The 21,758-nt window shown below is 37.5% G+C and overlaps 1 protein-coding gene across 1 annotated transcript; it reads right to left on the bottom strand.

Annotated features, from left to right (window-relative positions):
* Positions 1-2,339: 2,339 nt before the first annotated feature.
* On the bottom strand, positions 2,340-21,748 carry SETD7 (SET domain containing 7, histone lysine methyltransferase). The gene is made up of 8 exons (XM_063310170.1): positions 21,404-21,748; positions 14,405-14,534; positions 12,946-13,147; positions 10,499-10,688; positions 8,823-8,904; positions 7,718-7,835; positions 5,231-5,388; positions 2,340-4,532 (listed from the first exon to the last, which is right to left on the bottom strand). Exons 1-8 carry the CDS (start codon positions 21,441-21,443, stop codon positions 4,352-4,354), a joined length of 1,101 nt encoding a protein of 366 aa, XP_063166240.1. The 5' UTR covers positions 21,444-21,748; the 3' UTR covers positions 2,340-4,351.
* Between the last annotated feature and the right edge of the window lie 10 nt (positions 21,749-21,758).

Genomic DNA, 21,758 nt, shown 5'->3' with positions numbered 1-21,758 from the left:
AATTTATGTAACAGTTTTGAAGCTATTCTATTCTTCAGACTAAATTAGCATTAATAAACTGTTTTACTGTTAGTTACAAAGCTGGAACTTACATACTACAGTCACATAAGGATTTAAATCTAGGATACTGCATAGAGTAGAAGGGATATAGAAACTGATCATGTAAAGTGTTGAGAAAGAGGCTCCTAAACCTAAAAATGATTTTTTTTTAACCAAGGGAATAACTGTAATTCCTGTATTTATGCACAGAGAAAAATATGGACCATAAGATTTGGGATGGAGCTGGAAATAGATTTATTATCATCTCTATCATCTCTATCTATCTATCTATCTTGTGGTATACCTTCCTCAATATTCCATATTAAATCAACTATTCAGATGTTCTATTTTCTCTCCTAAAAATATACATCTAGTCTCAGAGAAATCTGCAGGGGGCTGGTGAGGTGACTAAACATGTGTCGCATTTTGCAACATAAACTCTACTCCTTACATATATGCACATGTTGCAATGCAAGTACGAAACAGCAGAATTTGTGTCATGACATATGATATGTGTTTCTTCATTTTGGCATCTTCACTGCTATAAATAGATGTCTATGATTGATCTCACATCACAGTAATTTCCAGAAATTACTTGGCATAGTGCTATAGTATTGCCAGTTACAACTGAATTCAGAAAATACCAAAGTCTCTGTTAATTGCCACTGACATTCCAGAAAGTGGAGGTAGCTACTGTACGTATAACTTACTCAAAGCAAGGTCTACAGTGACCTTTTAAAAAGTGTATACTCAATTACTGCTCACTTAGCAGTCAAAAATCTGTAGAAGAGGAAGATTATTTTATACTGTAATTTATTTACATAGCCACTGACTTGTTTGTCAAAGCACTTCTATTGACTCGCCAGCTTTGCTTTTTTACATTAATTTTCACAAGTTCAGTCATGACAGCAATTGTCACTTTGTAAGAATTGCTGAAAATAATAAAAAAAATTATTCCCATTTTTCAAATATACTATTACTGAGAATCAGAAATTAATACAAGAAAAATAGTTTTGGAGCCTATATCGACAAATCTAATTAATCCTGGGATCTCTAAAGCTTTTCCACAGCAAATTTTGGTTGAAAGCAAAGAGAAGCTTCCTTTCCATAAAATATATAATTGCTCATATAGACTTCTCATCATATTTTTAGTGATAGCTGGCTTTTTCCCTGCCATAGTCCTTGGTCACTTTCTCCCCTTGATTGTAACTAGTCTTAAAACACTTTGTCATGGAAGGTTGATGTATCAATAGGTATAGCAGCTGCAGATAAATTAAACACTTGCGTTTAGAAGCCTTGGAGATTTTGAGTAAATGGCCTTACTTTCACTGTTTTTTGTTGACTTTTAGAGGTTTCTAACCAGCCATTGCTGAAGAATACTAGACTACACAGATTGTAGTAACAATCATAGAAAGATCAGCAATGCAAAATCTTTACCTCCTATTTAGGAAAAGATCCTACTGCCACAAAACAATATATCAGAATAAAGTTGCACTTAAGTGTTTTGTCTTACTTCTTTACTTTTAAAAGGCAAATATTAAATAAACCACTTCTGCCTTCTTGGACACTTTTTGTTTGTTTTTGGTGCCTTTGAGTCAGTTTTCAACTGCCTGGATAGGTCCCTGCAGTTTATTTGGTAAGATTTTGGAAGTGGTTTGCCATTGCCTGCTTCCTAGGGCTGAGAGAGAGTGACTGGCCCAAGGTCACCCAGCTGCCTTCATGCCTAAGGTGGGACTAGAACTCATGGTGTCCTGGTTTCTAGCCTACATGTTGCTAGTCATTAGTAAATCTCAGCATTTTGTTGAAAGAAAAGGAAAACTGCACGTATCTAAAGATAAAGAGCTCTCCTACATAGACAATAATATTGCTTTAGGCAAAAGATTCAAACCGGTAGCAGTAGAAGAAAGACTTACTGCAGTTATCACATACTGTATCTAAAAGTTTCTCAAAAACCAGAAAAATAATACTTCATACGGAAGAATAGTGGTTCAATCTGCAGCAAACAGGTTTAGTTCAGTTAGCGGTAAACTTCCTACTTCTTAAAAACAGTCAGGGAACAAGCTGGTAGGAGAATTGCAGTGTTTCCTACTGCTTTTAGTCTATAGAATTACATTTATTATTCACATTTCTATCACCGCCCATCTCCCCCTAAAAGGGGGACATTGCTACTATATCAGCAGATGTTTCTAAGGTGTCTTAACTATCTTATGCACACTTTTTAAAAATATATTACAATGGCACTGCATGGAGACAAAATCGATGTTGGTATATTTCAGCCTAAATAAATGCTGCAATCTCTGGTAAGAAACTTCTTTATTAAAAAGATGAGTATTAATACTGTTCATTATAAAAAAAAACTGCCAGTCTCTGAAAGGCAGCTGAACAAAAAATGATAACTGATTCCAGAGAAAATAAATAGCCTATCAGCATGGAGAGTCTAGAATCTGCTGGAGTTTTTACCTGAAGTTGGCAGCATATATTGATATATTTGTCTACTACTAGAAAGAAAAACAGTAAGACATTATTATTATTCATTATCATGTCAGATACTCATCTAAATACTTCATCATAAAACTGAAAATAGGCAATTCCAGAAAGGACATTATTGGCTACTGAGTAATTTCAATAGACCTAAATAATAGATCAATAGGTATTGGTATCATGACCCTACAGTAATAGGTATAATTAAATGTTTGTGGATAAGGCGCATTGTGTCATTTCAGAGCAGGAGTATCAGGTAGGTTAGAAAAGTCAAAATGGTGGCCATGACTACAGTACATAACTGAAGCACTGCTGCTTTTTTATGTGTATCACACATCAAAACCAGGGAGAGCTTCAATCACTTGGTTGCAGCCACCATCTTGACTTTGTTGACACACATGCTTCCTGTGGATACCCCTGTTTCAGAGTCAAAGCGTAGCTGATTTCTCATCTATACATTTTACTATATTGAAAAGCCAATCCAAAACTTGAAGAAAATTCTCTTCAACTTGATCCTCAGCCTGCTGATAAGGATCATATGCAGAGTCCTTTTTCTACATAAGAACTAGCAATGAAATCCTCTACATTTGAAGAAGGTCCCACTGAATTCAATGGTGTTTGTTTTTAAATAAATAGGCACATTGCAAATACACACTTCTACTATTACAATCATTACAGAACAAAGTTTCTGCAAATATGTATTGCACTTATTTGAAAATCTATTTAAAAAATGCCAGTAACTGGCTACCAGACCCCTGAAAGTTTACTTTTTTGTAATGATATTGTTTTACTAAATATTTGTTAGAATTAGTAAAATGTGCTTTCATAATTCCCATAAATCTGTTTGACAATCGTAAATATAATTTGCTTCAGAGTAGAAATTCTGAGTTTCCCCTGTAACCCTATGAATTACTCTGCAAATTTTTTTAAAAGGTTGCGGTATAGGATTCCTCTGGTTACTATCCTGACTCTTCAGAAATCTGCCTTTGATAAATATTGGTAGCTCTCATAATCCTGCAAGTCACCATTTAAAGGTAGGAAAAGGTAGAAATTTAGCACACACGGAATTTCTTGGTATATCCTTGATTCATTTCTTTTACACAGACTGCAATTATGCTCTCCAGCATTTGTGTAAAAAGCCAAAAACAGTCAACAGCAAATGCACATATGCACAACTAAAGTCATTCAAATGTGATTATCATGATTAAAGTTAAAGCAACTCTGGTCTTTCAGACACATTTTTTTTTATCCCCAGAGCCATAAAAACTGACTAGTAACACTGTAGTTTAAACTTTTGTGCTGTCTTTATCTAAGAAGATGATAATGTAAAGAGAGGTCTCTTGTGCACCAAAACAGAAAACACCCTAAAGCAGTATTCTGAAAAGCTTTAAGAATAGAAACTATACTGTTTTTCTAGAATGCTAACGCTAGCACAGTTCTATTATCATCACGATATGACAAATACAAAATGTAGTTGCACAGTATCAGTGAAACCACAATATGGATAAAACCTTGGTTTTAAAAAGGCTCTCCTTCTATATTTTGACAGCTGCTGATACAGAGTAGTTGCCAAAAAAAAAAAAATCACACTACCTTGTGTAGCATATTAAACAAATCATTTTGCAATATTAGTTAAAATGTAAAGATTATTTTAAGGTAATGGCTAAACTATATTAGTCTGCAATGAACAAAAACAAAAAAATCTCCCACTCTTTCTAATATAGGATAAAGTGTTGAAGAACAACAGCCTGATCAACCATTGGCTGTTCTAATTCCAGTTTTAAAGATAGTGCATAGATTCAATTTTCTGAACAGGGAAACTGCTTGCATTTCATTTTTTCAGGGAAGCCTGGAAGGCTTTTAGTTCTGCCAGATACCATTCTGGTGCTTCTGGCCCATTTTGTCCAGTGGAACCATGATCATATCCATAAGCCACTGTTAGTTCTTCATCCTTCTCCACCGCTCGAATTGTGCGAATACATTTAATCAGTCCAAAGCGAGGGTGAACAAACCTAGAAAATAAATAGGCATACAGCTTCAAGAAAACAAAAATAGAAATGCAAACTATTTATTTCTACATCTGAATCAATAATGCACTAAATCACTAAGGTATTACACTTACTTTAAGATCTTTTATGCTTACACACAAGAAATAGCATTAAAAGGCTTATTTTAGAGTATATTTCTGGGTTTCATTTAAAAGAGGATTTCCATGACTAATTACAACCTGGTTTTAAAGGTCTGCTCCATTCCAATGAGAACTTTGGTTCAAGAGCTGCAAGTTGCAAACTCCCCTAGACATAAGTAACTCAATTCTCTGGAACCCAGTAAAGTACAATTAACTTGTTTGAGTCTAGCATAGATCTCTTCCTGTATTGTGCTATATAACAACACTTTTGCAATGCTAGGCTACCCATAATATTCCTTCAGATATCAACCATAAAAAAACTAGTACGTAAAACCAATGAAGTTACACAGAGTGGGCTAGCATTTGGGTTAATGCTTGTGTTTCATTTAAAGGTGGCTATTCTATCAAGCTGGCACCTTTTTCTAGAAATGTTTTCCTTAGTTCCATTTTTAACTAAGGCAATTTTTCATGTATTTGATTTAGTGCTGCGTCCTCAGGGTCTGTATACACCACCCCCTCCGCCAGTGCATTACTATGTATAATCCTGACAGTTCAAGCAACAAGCAAAAGTTAAATACTTACGAGTCATAAACAGAATTTGGGGTGAATGAGTGGTTTGCCTTGTGCCCCAAAGAGGCACAGTATTTGGTTACACGGCTGTAGGGTTCTGGAACATCTATGACTGTTTCATCATCAAGGGATATCGTATTTCCATTCAAAGACCAGTCCCTGCTGTCTACCTGGCATTCAAAACAGTACTGCTATGACAAATATTTATTTTTATCAAATTAAAACTGACATGCACTTTTTGTGTTACATATTGTTAGAAAGTAACTGATATACAAACTATTTAGCAAATATGCCACATCAGGTCAGAGAAGAAAGTGGGGTCGGGGGGGGGGGTAGATTTTTTTTTTTCCACTCCAATGTAACTGTTCATGAAAATTTTTGTACCTGCAATCCTAGGCACGCATTTTGGATTCTGGATGAAACGGATTATCTAGACCCCTTTCAGTCAGGTTTCAGGCCAGGATACGGAACAGAGACTGCATTGGTTGTGCTTATGGATGATCTCTGGCAGGAGCGGGATGGGGAGAGTACATCCATCCTGGGTCTTCTTGACCTCTCAGCGGCTTTCAATACCATTGACCATGGTATCCTTTTGGGACAGCTGAGGGATTTGGGGGTGGGTGGCATGGTTTTGCGCTGGTTCACCTCCTTCCTCCAGGGCCAGTCCCAATCGGTGGTGATAGGGGATGAGAGATCTGACCCTCAACCCCTCCATTGTGGGGTACCACAGGGTTTGGTTCTCTCTCCTCTCCTATTCAACATCTACATGAAACCGCTGGGTGAGATCATCCGTCACCTTGGGATGAGGTATCTTCAGTATGCTGATGATACTCAATTATATATCTCCATCCCGGGTGAGGTTAGTGATGCAGTGTCTGCCTGGGGGCTGTGGGGGTCTGGATGGGGAACAACAGGCTTCAGCTGAACCCTGGTAAGATGGAGTAGCTGTGGGTTGATGGCTCCTCTGTATCTGGGAAATTGCCATCTTTAGTTCTGGATGGGGTTGCACTGCCCCATTCAGAACTAGAGCGTAACTTGGGGGTCCTTCTGGATTCACAACTCCTGCTCGAAAAACAGGTGGCAGTCATGGCCAGGAAGGCCTTTGCACAACTTCATGTTGTGTGTCAGTTATGCCCTTTCGAGATGCCCTCCAGACAGTCACTCATGCCTTTGTCATCTCCCATATAGACTATTGCAATGCGCTGTACATGGGGCTACCCTTGAAGAGTATCTGGAAGCTTCAACTGGTCCAGAATGTGGCTGCACGAGTAGTTACTGGTGCCTCAAGATCAGCACATGAGACACCACTCCTGCACAATCTGCACTGGGTGCCAGTTTGCTTCCGGGTCCAATTCAAGGTGTTGGTTATCACCTTCAAAGCCCTACATGGCATGGGACCAGGGTACCTGAGTGACTGTCTCATCCCCATTACATCGTCCCGTCCCATCCGGTCATGCAGAGAGGGCATGCTATGGACCCTGTTGGCGAAGGAATTCCATCTAGCGGGGTCCAGGAGGCGAGCCTTCTCTGCAGTGGCGCCCGCCCTTTGCAATAGTCTGCCCCCAGAGGTGAGGCAGGCAACTTCGCTCCCGGCTTTCTGGAAGAGTTTGAAAACTTGGTTCTGCCGCCTTACTTGGGATGGGAAGGGCAACAGCTCTTCCTGGGGGTGGCTGGTACTGTAGTGACCTCCCCATTGAATGAGAACTTTTCGCCACAAGGATCTTATATTTATTTATTGATAATGATGCTTTGTATCGTAATTTATGCTTTATGGTTTTAATTGGTTATTTTGTTTGTAAACCACCCAGAGTCCTCCCTTGGGGGGAGATGGGCGGTGACAGAAATTTGAAATAGATAGATAGATAGATAGATAGATAGATAGATAGATAGATAGATAGATAGATAGATAAATATTTCACATTTCTCCTTCATTAATTTTATGCAAAAGCAGACTTTTTTTATGCAAAAGCAGACATCGTTGCCTCCTGGTGACTGCCTGGACAAGTCCTTGCAGTTTTCTTGGCAAAGTTTTTCAGAAGTGGTTTGCCATTGCCTCATTCCTAGGGCTGAGAGAGAGTGACTGGCCCAAGGTCACCCAACTGGCTTTGTGCCTAAGGCGGGACTAGAACTCAGGGTTTCCCAGTTTCTAGCCTGAGGCATTAACCACTACACCAAACTAGCTAAAAAAAAAATCAGACTAGTTACACATTTTCTGTCACTAGAGAAAGTATAAATTTATTCTTAGTATTTAATGAAATTACATCATGAAACCAAGAAGGATTTGATATTTCCAAGAATAAATGCTGTATGGCTACTAGGAGATCTTTATACATCTGAAATAGCAGATATGAATTAGCACAAAAGCTATTAATATAAAAGGCATGCATGTATATCCCATCCTTCTATATAATGAAAGTTATGCAACTGGTATGGTAATATTAATAAGCAATATGGAAGTTGTTTCAGAAACAGCAATGAAAAGGTTTCTTTGTACTTTACCTCTTGATGTGTAAGTCGTACGCCATTGTAAAATGATAGAACTGTGCCAGCTTCAGCAGCTATTTTAGTAAATAAACCTTCTCCAGCATTGGAAATAAGAGATGCCTCTACATACACCCTAAATTAAAGCAATGAATAAAAATAGCATCTTATTTACAACTTCATACATTCATACATTCAAACACTGAGGTTTCTAGGACAGATCTTATTAGAGCACACATGAGAATCTAGAAGCAAAACTCAGATTGCTAAGTGTTAATTTTGGAATATGTCAAAATAAACAAATAGTTTAAAAAACTTTTAAAGGAAAAGGCTAGTAATTCACATCAATTACATGTTTTAAAAAGACTAACATTACCCATTCCATATTAGCCTAAGTTCTGGAGATCTTTGGATAATTAAAAATGGGTACAAATATACAATTTATTTTAAAAAGGTTTTTAAAGTTAATCACGACTGCAATACTTTGAAACCTGCCTTGGAATTAGTCCTATTTAATACACAGCACAAATTTCTGAGTATAACTGTATGAAACTATGCTGTAATGTCAGGGAAATCTGCAGGGGTGGTAAAAAAATTCAAGGTGACAGTTCTGACAGTGTGATCAAACTTCTACCCATTTTTAGTATGTGTTGCACACATGTAAAAAGCAGCAGTGCTTTGGTTGTGTGGTCATGACTGACATCATCAATTTTTGATCTCCCTGCCTGCCCCTCCACCCCAGTAAACAGTCCCCCCCACACTCAAACCAGTAAACAGACTGGAAGCAAAACCAACTCAAGGGAAAACAGGCTAGGCCAGAGGTTCCCAACGTTTCTCAGCTCACAGCACCCGGAGTATCTCGGAAATTTTTTCATGGTGCTCCTAAACAAAACTGTGAAGTACCTCCACCGAGCAGCTCACGATCCCACTGCAGCCTTGTGAGTTCACTGTGGCAGCCTTGGGCAGCTCAGTGCACAGCTGGGGACCACATGACCAGACTGATGTCAAATGTGGTATCAGGGGTGGAAATGGATGCTGAATTATGTGCTGACATGTGTAATCCAACCCAATATTCTTTGCATATATTTCAACAGAAAGGCAAAGCTATAATAAAGTATTTTACCTCTCTGATTCATAAGGGTCAGGAAGAAGTGGATTTGCAGAAATGCAGGATGAAGTAGATTTATCAAAACTGTAAACTGGGCCTATAATAAATCAGTGCAGAAAATAATGTATAGCATAAAATGCATCCAGTAGGTGTTAGGAAAATTTAATATTTTAAAAAATATAGCTGTTTTAAGATCAATTAATACAGCATTTTGCATAAACATTTTCAATTTTCTTTCCACATGTAAGTAGTCTTACAGGAGTTTAGTTTCACCCAAGTTAAAAATAATGCTTCTTGACTTACTGTTAATCAATTCTGAAAAGAGGTCTATCTGTATATACTTTACAAATGGGTCTCTTTTTAAAATGGCACAAATGCATATTTTCCTTCCTTCTATAATTAAATTCTTTTTTAAATCAATATTTATGTATCACTGAAGTTGATGGGACTTACCCTAACAGTTTTTCAGCAAGTAAATGTGCTGCAAGCCCCTAAAATGCTAATAGTTTTTCAAGTCTTCCATAGGTAATTCATCAAAGAAAGATAATTTACTTCTCGCAATGGAACTTCATACCCAAGAAATAACAATTTATCCCTTTAATTTTTTAATAACATTAGTGTGGAACACAAAATACTGTCTATTTTTGTGTGCTTTATTCTTAAGCAGGAGTATTTTGGCATACATCCTAAAAACTTAAAAATTACATGTCAAACAGACAGCTAAGAATATTAGATGTCTAGAATCTATTAAGAAATATTTTCCTTGGTAACCAAATTCTAAAAATGGATCTGTCTGTGAATGCTATCACCTTACAGAGTTACAGTATATCCTACTTTCAAAGCATAAATTACAACCTAAATTTTGTTCTAAAGGCATCAGCAGCAGCCACCATATCACATCTAATTTTTTTCAACAAACAGATTACATTTCTTCGTGTTTTTTAGCCTGTTTGCATAACTGTGCTCCCTGAAAGAATACCAGATAGCTTTAGATAAGGTAATCCTTGGTAGTAGCAATGTCCACCTGCCCAACGAAAGCACAGGATATTTTTTTTCTTTTTTTGTTATTCTTTTCTCTGTTCCTTCCACTACTATGTAGTAGATACACAGAAGTGGATTAAGGGAGTTTATAATCTGGAATTCAAAAGCAATATTCTAAGCAAGGGCTCAACACATGGCTGCAAGACAGGAGGTTGACTGTTCGGTAGACCCCAGAAAACAGACAAAATTTAGAAGGGTAACCAGAATTCAAAAAGGGTTGAGAAATACTGCTGTATTTCTTAATCTGTAAGTGAAAGTATGGACTCCAACATTTGTATTTATTTTGTAAACTGTCCATATGAAGATTCAAATCATTAGCTTGCCTGAAAAAAGAAACACTAGGAACACTAGCTTATATATGGTTTTGAGAGTCCTTTCTTTCTTTTATATATTTGGCTTTTGTAAATGGGGATCCACATTCAAAATACAGGAACCCAACCTAATTACTAATGTTAAATATACTGTAGGTTCACGTCACTACATTACTAAGTAAAACACACCCAATTAGACACTGGAAGAATTTTGCCTTGAATTCATAGGGTTAAAGGCAGCCTATAAATACAATACTTTAATAAAGTTTTCAAACCTTTAAGAGGACGCAGACATTTACATATTGTGAGATGTAACACTGTACATCAAAGAAAACTTACTGCCTGGTAGTATATCAAATTGTAGTTTTTTTTCCTCTGCCAGTATAATGTTTGCCAGTTTTGCTTCTATCATTTCACCATCTATAAAGTGCCCATAATATGCCATCTTCCCATCAGGGTATACATAGGCTAACTTCTCTCCAGTCATCTCTCCTTCTTCATTAACTTCTCCAACCAGATACCCACCATCCTGAAAAAGAAGCAATAACAGTGTTTCTGAAAATTATGGATATATTTTAAGGGGAAATACTATGTGTTCTCTATCTTTTAATTTAATAATGATTATTGTTAACCAATATCTTCATCTCAATATTGAGATCAGGGGTTTTCAAACTGTTTCAACCCATGGTCACTGTTAAAAAATTAAATTGAATTAAATTCCCAGTACCCTGATCAAGAGGCACAGTTCTAGGGATAGGCAATTGGCTTTGTCTGAATGAGCTTTTTTTTTTAATGGTCCTTAATCTCTCATGGAACCTTAGAGTTCCATGGAACAAAGTGTGAAAAACCCTGATCTGGATAATATTTTGGCTTAACAGGTATCAATCAGAACTTTATTCTTTCATTTCCTACTACCTCAGTTACCCTGTTTTTTGCACCTCCCCACTCACCATTTCAGTCCTATTAATATAAAATGCTGGTCCTGTTAAGAGGAAGGCAGCATATACATTTTAAAAAGAAATTTAAAAGAGGTGATATCTATGGAAAAAGAAAGCTCTCTCAATAGGGATTCCCAAACAGTCTAGCTCTGAAAATTATTTGAGTGACAGGTCCCATTTACAAGATGCATAAAAGAGAAAAAATAATCAAATTTTACTGTGTTCTGTTCCAAACCCAACAGCTCAATCCTAACTGATTCAAACAGTCAGAAGCCAACACTGAGTTTTGAAACTATGCTGTATCTAAACTTCAGGGTGGTTATGACTGAAACGGTGGATTAGGATGCAAAGGACTAAAATTTTGCTCTCATTGGAATTCATACGTTGTCAATTAGAACAGATCTAACTCTATCATTAGCCTATATTGGCATTATTCTCATTTGGATGCAGTCTAACTCAGCTCCTCCCATTCCCCAGTTTTTCTCTATCTTATTTTCAGCTCAGTGTATCTTAACCAACAGAACAGTTCTGCTGGTGGGTTTATTTGGTTTTCAAAAGAGAGTTTTCCTAGGACAGCTCATAATTTCAAATTATTAAAATATACTTATGTCAACCTTCAGACGACAGAAAGTTCTTTCTGTGGGCACGTGTTACATGCTCCATCCTGTGTTTCTCAGCTAGCATAACTTTGAGAAAGGATTATGCAATAATTGAGTTTATTAATTTTGCCAAATGCTCCTTCAGCTTTTTCCAGTTTGGCAATCTTCAGATGTGATGCAAATGCTACTTCCACGTTGACAAATAAATCTAGGAACTGTAGTCCCAGTACATGTAAAGGGTGTCATGGTGAGGAATGTTGCATATAAAACACTTTACTATTACAGCTATTTGCATCCCTAGTTACGGCTGCAAAGCAAGGTATATTTTTTTCTTACTTTCCTAAGGATTATTCAGAACAGAGTGCAAAAGGCTATTATTAGGTCTTCTTCAATAGCTTAACATTGCCTTCAAACCTGTTTTGAGGGAAGTCAGGAAAAAAGTATTGGAATCTAATAGCATGCTTTGTTCTTCAAGTTTCCTAACTGAGAACATTTTGTTACCAATGGAGGGGTGTATTCAGGAAGGACAGAGTCACTACAGAACCAGTTCAGTATTTATCAAGGCAAAGTGTCACTAGCTTGAACATCCTGAATAGAGCTATTCATTTATGAAAACAAGAGCAATTCTGCTGTAATTCTTCTACAACACAGTTGGTAAGGATGGTCACAACAGTATTTATTAAAACCCCTATCCAAGCCATACAAGGTAGTCCATGCATTTAGTCACACACACAACATTGACACATGGCAGCAAACACTATTTATGTTGTGTTACTTGCAACATAACCCTGGAGTCACTCTAAAAGGCTGCTAGGAACAACTTCACTGATCTCTGTTTTTCTTATTTTACTCTTTGATACTCTTTCTAGCTTTAGTTGTATATTATACATGTATACTTGTATACTTTGTTACGCATATTTATTCTTGTTGTGAACTTCCATGAGTCACTCCAGATTTGTCAATACACAACTGTAATAATAAAATAAAATAATAAAATAAAATAAATAATAATTTGCATGTAACAAGCTATCTCCATTTAGCTGTGAAGAAGTTAAAATAATGAAAACAGCATTGTGTTGTTGTGTGGTAAGATCTGCCCCTTTTGTAATGCATTTTACGTCACACATATGTACAAAGGAGGTAGAGCCTGCACTGTGTTGATGTGATGCCCTCCCTTGATCCCTGCAGACTCCTCAGTATAACAATTAGTGTTACATACTGAAATATCTGAGAAAATTATCCAACTTACCGGATAGTAAATCCAACAAAATCCATGCCGAATATTATCTTTGTACTGTCCTTTGAATATTAATCGCCCATCAGCATCATATTCCTGGGCTGGCCCATTCAGTTCACCATCAATGTAAGTGCCATGAAGTGCCCCTCCATCCTCATAGGTATATATTCCCTGGCCTTGCAGACCATCATCAACATAAAAGCCTTCTAGCGTGCTGGCAAAGAAAAACAAATAGTGCAAAAATGTTATTTTACTTAATTTACAGAAAAAAAATCTTGATGCCCTTCCAAATTTGTTTAGGATCTGATCACATAAATATGGCCTCCTTCCAACAGATGTTCTTAATATCCACTTCAAAGACCTCACTCTTCATACTTCAGGTGGGCAACAAACTGAGTGACCACAAGAAAGATGGACTACTTAGTGCTTGCACCATGGTTCTGCAGTATTAGTCCTGTAGATGTTTCTTCTTTCTTCTTTGGCTTTCTTTCAGCATAAATGGAAAACCTGTCCTATCTGACAGGCTATTCATGTCCAAGATTTTACTGTGACCAATTTGTTTTTGTTTTTTATGATATAAATCACCATTTTAGTTTATTTAAAGAATGTTCTTAAAAATCTGTCTTGTTTTTCTGATAAAACGTGTGTGGTGAAGGGCTGTACTTTGTAATATATCTTATACTTTCCAACCTTATTTATTTATTTATATTTATTTATATTTCAAATTTCTATCACCGCCCATCTCTCCTGAAAAGGGGACTCTGTATTGATATAGTATTGCTGTTTTCCATTAAAGGAATGGGACAACTATTGCAAAGATGTGACAAAAGGGGAAGGGACTAAGTCCTAGTCCCATTTATCAGTTTCAGCAGTTTGGGTCGATCATCTTAAAGAGACTACAACAATTGTGGCTGCAAATCATAAATACACTATTAAGGCATTGAAATGACTTCACAGCAAAGAACATGAACTAGAGAACTTAGAGAAGACTAAGAACATATCTACTACTTATAACTTGTCTACTTTTGCTAAGAACTTAATAATTAATTTTGTTCCATATAGCAATGTATAGAACAGTAGTCAAAGAATGCAGTGCCAATCATATGTTCTAAAGTACAAATAATTTGTTACTTTATGAAAACATTAATTTTAAAAGAATGATAAATAAGGGTATAAGGCCAATGGAGCTTGTAACTTGTCATTATACTTGACTGTATTTTAAAAAATCAGTACAACAAATAAATAGCCAGGCCTGGTTCATATATCAACAAGCCATATTGTTGATTTTTTTATTTATAGCTCAGCATGTTGTATGATCCCAATCATTGTAGCTTGTAAATCGTGGCAACTAGTTTAGTATGTTATGCATGCCCACTAATTTTGGTATATCAAATAAACTGTGGCTAAATACACTATAGCTAAATATGAATTCTGAATTTCTGAAAGAAACCATGGACACAGTAATGTCTACCTTCCATCAAAGAAGAAGAACTTTCCATGACCATTCTTTTCTCCATGCACAAAGTTCCCTTCAAATCTGTCTGTGGAAGAATATGTGACTATACAAAACCCATGGGGCATATCATCATCATCAAGTGTTCCTAAAAAAATAATAATAAAAAAAAAACTATTTTGAAAACCAGAGGAACTAACACAAACAGTATGTTCTTCTTACATGAAATGGCAGTGGACTCTGATTCTCTCCAGTCCCAAAAACTAACTCAAATTCCTCTAGCAAATTGCCCCCCTCTTGCTTGAGGGAAATTTAGTATTTATCCACTTAAGTTATTATTTAAGACCCCAATAAATAATGAATTTCTCTCCTCTTTCAGAGCCTGAAACATGGTTCTGAGTGGAGAATGAAAGTTGCATAAGGACCAAATAAACAGCATTCTGCAAAATTCATTTTATTGGAGAGATCACATTCTATTAGGGAAGTTTTACTTGTATGCATGCAGAGATCTAAGAATGAATCAACTGTGCAAACATAGTTGCCAGACAAGTGCTACTGATCCAGTTCTCTGATGTAAAATGACCTTTATGCTGAACAGATAAAAGAACTCAAACACATAATCATCCATAATAGGTCATGGGTGCTAAAGAAATTAAGCAGTTATATTTTAAAACTTTGTTATTTTATATCTGCATGTTCCCAAAAACTCTTTATCCCATGGACAAACCTGCACGTTTTTGATATATGAAGTAAAAAAGTGAAAACATTTTGAAGCATGACTCAGAGAGATAAATAAATATGACCAAATCAGATGAGTCAACACCACTCATAGTTTATTTCATTATATTCTAAATTCATACACCATTTTGACAGCAGGAATATTGCAGCAAATGTAATGCATACTAGATGCATACATTGTATGGAGCTGTAGGTTTTATTTTGCTCCATTCTCTACACACCTAGGCATACAAAGTCAGAGATTCTGACTCAATCCATAGCAGCCAGAAGTTTTTAGATATACAAGAAAAGTATTTTGATTCAAATGTATCCTATACTGTATCTCATGATGCACTTGCAGCAGTTCTTAAGTTAAATTGTTTCCAATGTTTTATTTCTTGACAATAAAATATTTAATCATCTGAAACATTTGTCCTCAGATTTTTGACTCAGATCAAACGAACTGGCTTTAAAAAAAAAAGCAGCCTGCAGATACTGCCACTTACCTGGTTATCTGCAAGAATGAGAACTGCATCAGCTACCCAAGAAAACACAGATTTTATTACTGTCAGTTTTCAGACAAAGCTGAGCTGTATCAGACTGCATCATTAACTATAGTTGACACTTTTCCACAGCTTCTCTATAGATTTTGATCATGGACTATTGATCTTATAACTTTACTTCAATGCTTGGAATCAGCCTTTTAACTGAGGAGCACATTCAAAGGATGATCACATTTTGCTAAACTTCCAACATTCATAATATTATTGGATATGAAAAAGATGTAGAAACACTGGCAATACTTGGATTGATCAGAACAAAGGAGGCTAGAGATTATGGAAAGTTCTTTCAGTGTGAATAAATGTAGAGATTGTACAAATGAAACGAACTGCACAGAAGTAAAGCTGAACAAAACAAGCAGGTATCTGTTTTATCTCACCTCTTCTAATAAGAAGACTAAAGGTCAAAATGCACACATCGTGTACACACACAGTCCCATAACAGCATATTTTCTCCTTGAGTAACAGAATTCTGTTTGTAGCAATATGAAAATGTGGTGAATGGGATATTCAAATATATCATTTTTCGTGTAACAGTGTCATTCAGGAGAAGGTGACCTCAAGACAAGCAAGAAATCCCCATCCTCCAAGACCTCCAGTTCCAGGGAAATGTGTTAAAATCCACAGATGTGTGACTGTAATTTGCTTTTGTTGTTTGAATACAAGAATTTCATGTATGCACCAACCTTTTAATTTAGCAATGACTAATTAGAGATATGTAAACTGATAACCAATTTCATTTAACCATATAAAGACTGATGCTCAATCAGTGAATTAGTGAATCAGTGAATCAATGAAATAGCTGATCAGTTCTCTTAAGCTAGAGGAGAATGAATCTGTCTAGGCTTGGTAATGTATGTACTGAAATACATTTTTAATATGTCTATGGCCCATTTAATAGTAGCCAGTTAATTTGTACTATGTAAAAGTATATGTATATATGCATATGTGTAGTCACACACAAGCATACACTAGTTCATGAGTTGGTTATTTATGTATTAACAAAATTTCTATCCCACACCAATCTAATGACTCTGGGTAGTATACAGAGAATGTAAGCTGAACGTCTCTAAGTACAAACAATAATCATAACAAAATAATAAAAAATAAGATGGCCACCCTCCTTCCACTTATCAACATCCTTAAAGGCCTGTTTAAAAATGAAGGTTTTAAGAAGCTTCCTAAATGCCACAAACAAGATGGCTAAGTGTACTTCCAGGGCCATTATATTCCACAAAATCAGGGCCACTACTCAGAAGGCCTACTGGGGCCCATGCCCACCTCACCTCACATCAGGGCAGGATCCTAACCAGGGCACTCTCAATTATGGATGGGCAAAAGCCTTTGTCCAAAAATTTTTGGACAAGATAGTTGCTAAGGTAACCCAGTGCTTTGTCCTGTAGGGCTTCACAGGTAATAGCCAGAATTCTGAATTGGGACCAAATGCCTACTACCAATCAGTGCATACTTCTATATTATCTTCAAAGTAGAAGATATTGCAGTAGTCCATATCAGCTGAAGCTGGGAAAAGACCACCCTAGGCACAAGTCCAGGTGGACCTCATCCCGAGCCACAGCTGTAACCAATGTTTCAGGAAGGCCAAGATGTTTATGGATGAACAACAACTCTGTCTTACTAGGGTTTAGTCAGAACTTGTTTCTCCTCATCCAGTCCCTGTCACCTACTTAACACCTTCACAGCATCCCTGGCCTGGCCTGAGTGGTGATGTACAGCTCAATATAATTAGCATACCAATGATACTTTTCCCCAAACCAATTGAAACTCCCAGAGTTTCAAATAGATCTTAAATGACATTGGGGAGAAGACCAGGCTCTGTGGTAATCTGCACTGAAACAACCATGGACTCAACACTCTTCCCCCATGACTACTGACTAGAACTGGCCATTCAAGTGTAGATCATAGCAACAACCTTCCCTAAAAGGATGCTTAGAAATTTGGTGAAAATTGTCCAGCATTGCTGGATCAAGAGATGGCCTCTTCAAGGGAGGGTCCACTATTACCTCTTTCAAAGCCAGAAACATTCCTCTCTTTCAAAGCCAGAAACATCCCTCTCAAATCCAGGCAACCAGATGCATACCCATGGCTATTCAAGAGCCAAGTCAGGCATCAGTCCACCCACTGGTGACTGAGATTATACTCTGCTACAAAGATTTGATCATCCAAGAAATCTAAAGAAAAAAGTGACATAACAGAGGTCAGAATTGCTGCAGGAATGCTCAAAAGGAATCTGAAATTCTATCAATATTTATGTGAAAATTGGTAATTCATAGCCTGACATTGTGTGTCTGATATTTCATTCTTTAAAGGAAAAAAGAGAAAGTTCACAAATACTATTTTGCCTCTAACAAGGCTACTTCTCAAAAAAAAAAAAAGTAATATCCATTTAGTTGTGTCCATTCTCAAAAAAGGTCTTCTTGGCTATGAAATGGTACAATTCATTGGATAAGACAAAAAACCTCATACTTCAACAGTCATGTACGTTCCTGCCTTTATGCCTCATGTTAATGTCACAAACTAACTGCATTACACCTAAATTCTTAACATCTTTGCAAAACCAGTCAGACCAAGAAGCCTGATCTGAATACTCTGCTTTGATTAAATTGTATCTGTTTAATAGTCTGACATTGCTAAACAGAAATAAAACTGCTTTTGCTTTGTATGTAAATATATTTTATTATAAAATTCAATGGGAGAATGCCAACATGTGATAGTTGACAGGAGCAATTTTGACATACCAGCCTTTTCAGACTAATAGGCGATTCAGCCCCAGTAACTAACATTATTAAAAGTGGATTAATGTCCTCCTCAATGCAATATATGAAGGTTGCCATTTCAACAAAAGTATCCTATGCGAAATATAATTTATCCAACTTTCTGGAAATATTTATGATGATCCAAAGAGACTCAGGTTTGGAAAGTCTACAACAAAAGCATTTTATGAGCTCTGTTTTAATGCAACCATAAACTTGTTTTCTTGGTCATGTAGACCACCCATTAGAGAACGATGGATGTTTATGATACAGACTTTCAGAATCTATGTCATACTAATATCTTGAGATCTTAGTTTCTAAAATTAATACAAAATAAAATAAAATTAGGGTATTGGGTACAGAACTAACCTGAAGTACTATTTTTTCTTAATCTTTATACTTAACTGTTTGCTGTATTGTAGAAGCTAAAGTGAAAAGGCAGTGTAATTTCATCCTGCACATTCTCAAAAAGTCCTTATGGTTCAGGATTGCAGTGTCTCTTTCTTCTCCTAGCCTTTCATTTTGGAGGCTCAAGGGTCAATTTTAGATCAAACAAATCTGCTTCCTGGCTGCCTGACAAAGGCTGCTGCTTCTGCCCTCACGTGCTAGGACATGGAACCAACATCCCCTTTATCAAGTGACAGTATGCTCTGTGCGTGTCCGGACACGTAACAACCTCCTCCTGTAGGACATGCTTTGCACACACCCAGAGTACTTGTGCTGGATATGCCCAGACACATAACATACCTCCTCTTGCAGGAAGTTCTTTGCACATGTCTGCAGTCATTGGAAGGGTGTATCTCTGCTCAGTTGCACACTGTAGTTAAATATTTTGCACACAGGTGTTTTAATTATTTTATTAGCTTTCATTTTACTCCAGAAAGGCTGAAAATAGGGTTTGCTCACTATGTTTATTTCTTCATTGCTTGCTGGAAGATTGGAAGGATATGTTTACATAAGTATGTACGTGCTCCCAGTTAAACTTTGCAACAATATTTGTATGAATTTAACTTTCAGAAAAGGCAAAACATGGGCTGTGGCTTTAACAGTTCTTTTTTTCCTCCATTTGAGCTGTTGAATTTAAGAATCCAACAAAAATTTTAAAAAAATTATTTGGGCCTTTCTTGATGGTATTAGTAATACATCAATACCAAGAGGATTCATAACTTGATGACATTTGTACCGTATGGGTTTGACTGTTTACTTTGGTGACCTTACTCATTAAAACTACTGATAAGCTCCCATTATAACTTAGTATACACTATAATTACCTAATATAAGCTAGAATGAATGCATAAATAGTAAAATAAGCAGTGATGTGCCCTAATGATTCAGTGAGAATCAGAGCTCAGTTTAAGTTTTCAGTTGCACAGTACTAGTAAAATATTTCCTCTAGCTTGTCTCTGTTTCTCCTCTGTGTATGTGCCATTCTTTTACAGATTACACACAGATGAGCTGAACTGATTTTAAAGAGTAGCCCTCTCCCCACATTCGAATTACTCAATTACGTTTGACTTTTCTTTATTTTGAAGGAAAATGATGATTGTGTAGTACTGGTGTGGATTTAAGTCTAACAAATAAATAATCCTGCCCACAACTAAGCTCACACAGCTCAATTTGTATATAACAAGGAACAGAATTCCATATTTAATGAATTACTACTTGAAATATATTTCAGGTTTTAAACATTAAGTCAGCAATCAAGCATAATTCACATTAGTTCAAACGGCAGAATCTTCACCTGACAACAGTTATTGTTTCCAAATTATATGGTGCCAGGATTGCAATGTAGCTATTATTTTACAGACCAGAATTAACCAATTCAACATGTGCCAATTCTATAAATCTTGCTAGAAATTTCCAGCAGCAATAGTAAAAAATGAATATTTAAGATTGGGGTGAAAACCCTATGCCGTTGTTTCAGAATATTTTTAAGACCAAATCTTCACTTTAACCAAGTACTACACATTTTAATATTTTTCATCAGAAATATACATTCACATTAAAAATTACTGGAGAAAGTTTGTGGGGCATGGACTTCAGTATCTTTAAACAACAGCAATGCAGGAAATTAAAGCAGCCCAGCACTCAAATTATGTCAAGATTTTCAATTTTAGCCACACTTTTCAATCTCTGACTTCTCCAGATTATTCAAGCAATAATGAAATGATGAGAGTCTCAAATTATATCAAATTTCTCACAGCCTTCATGGTCCCTGAAAACATTTTTGACAAAAGTATTGTTCTGAACCTCGTAAGAGCAGCGCAGCGAGAAACTAAGGCACAAAGGTGCAAACGATATATTTTTAAAACCCACTCGGAGGGCTGAACACCCCTTCGGACTCTCAACTTCAGAATACATTGCTCTGGAGCGGGAAGTACCAGACTGTAGCGGAAATTTCAGCGAGCAGATTTCAGGCTAACCACGTAGCACGCTTTAAGCGCACAGAAACGCTTCTACACTCGCATCCACGCCACGCTTCTGCCCGGGAAGAGAACAAGGAGGACGAAAGGCCCGCAGTAGCTTTGGAGCGCCGTCGTCCCTGCGGACGGAAGCCGCGATCCCTTTCGCTTTTGTTTAAGGTTGTTTCAGGCTTCTTCACCCCAAGCGACTTTCCCCCAAAGTGCAGTCCAAGCGGGGCCATGCGCCCCAAACCAGCTTCTAAATACCGATTCCACAGAAGAATAGAAACTTCCGGTTCGCTTTTTTGATCTTTTAAGCACACCCCGATCAGGGGGACCTCCCGGAAAGCTACAAGGCGGAAAGAAAGGGCCCCGTTTGTTCCCTCAGTTCTCGGAGGAGGAGGAGCCCTTCCTCCATAGTCGCAACGTGGAGATGTGCAGAACTTGAGTGCAGAGAAGCACCTAAGACTCTCCCCGCCTCGGGCTCTGAACGTCCCCCAGCACGGCGCCCACGAGCGACTCGCATAACTCCTCCCTCCCTGGCTCAGGCCCAATCGACGCAATTACCCTCGATGGTCTCTTCCAGCGTCTCCTCGTCGCTATCCATGGCTCAGCTCGCCGATCGCAAAGCAGCCACTTGCTTGGCTGCGGCGCCTTGGCGTGGCTAGGTGCGCCGGGAGCCAGCCACGCTCCCGCCTCCCCCAGCCCGAAGAGAGCCGCCCGGTTCACGCAGTCTCCCCTTAGACCACGCTGTGCCCAAGGGTCTGGGCCACTCGCACGCTCCGCTTCTCCCCGCTTTGTTATAGAGCAGCTGATCCGCTGACATCACCCTGGGATGGGGCTGTTCCCTGACTGACAGCTCCTCGCGCAGCCCCGAAAGCGGAAGCTTCCCACCGATGTCGTGGCTACCCTGAGTCCCAAC

The sequence above is a fragment of the Candoia aspera genome, chromosome 8 (genome assembly GCF_035149785.1).
Source record: "Candoia aspera isolate rCanAsp1 chromosome 8, rCanAsp1.hap2, whole genome shotgun sequence".
Classification (NCBI taxonomy): domain Eukaryota; kingdom Metazoa; phylum Chordata; class Lepidosauria; order Squamata; family Boidae; genus Candoia; species Candoia aspera.
Note: the sequence above shows the minus strand (reverse complement) of the source record. Positions and strands in the feature narration are given on the sequence as shown.

What these genes read in the sequence shown, in the direction of transcription:
- SETD7 (XM_063310170.1), bottom strand. Translation starts at nt 21,443, where the DNA reads ATGGATAGCGACGAGGAGACGCTGGAAGAGACCATCGAGG. An exon ending in TTTGTTGGATTTACTATCCG is followed by an intron (nt 10,689 to 12,945) that starts GTAAGTTGGATA and finishes CTTCTTTTTCAG; the next exon opens with GATGGTGGGTATCTGGTTGG. An exon ending in GACCCTTATGAATCAGAGAG is followed by an intron (nt 7,836 to 8,822) that starts GTAAAATACTTT and finishes GCTTTAATTTAG; the next exon opens with GGTGTATGTAGAGGCATCTC.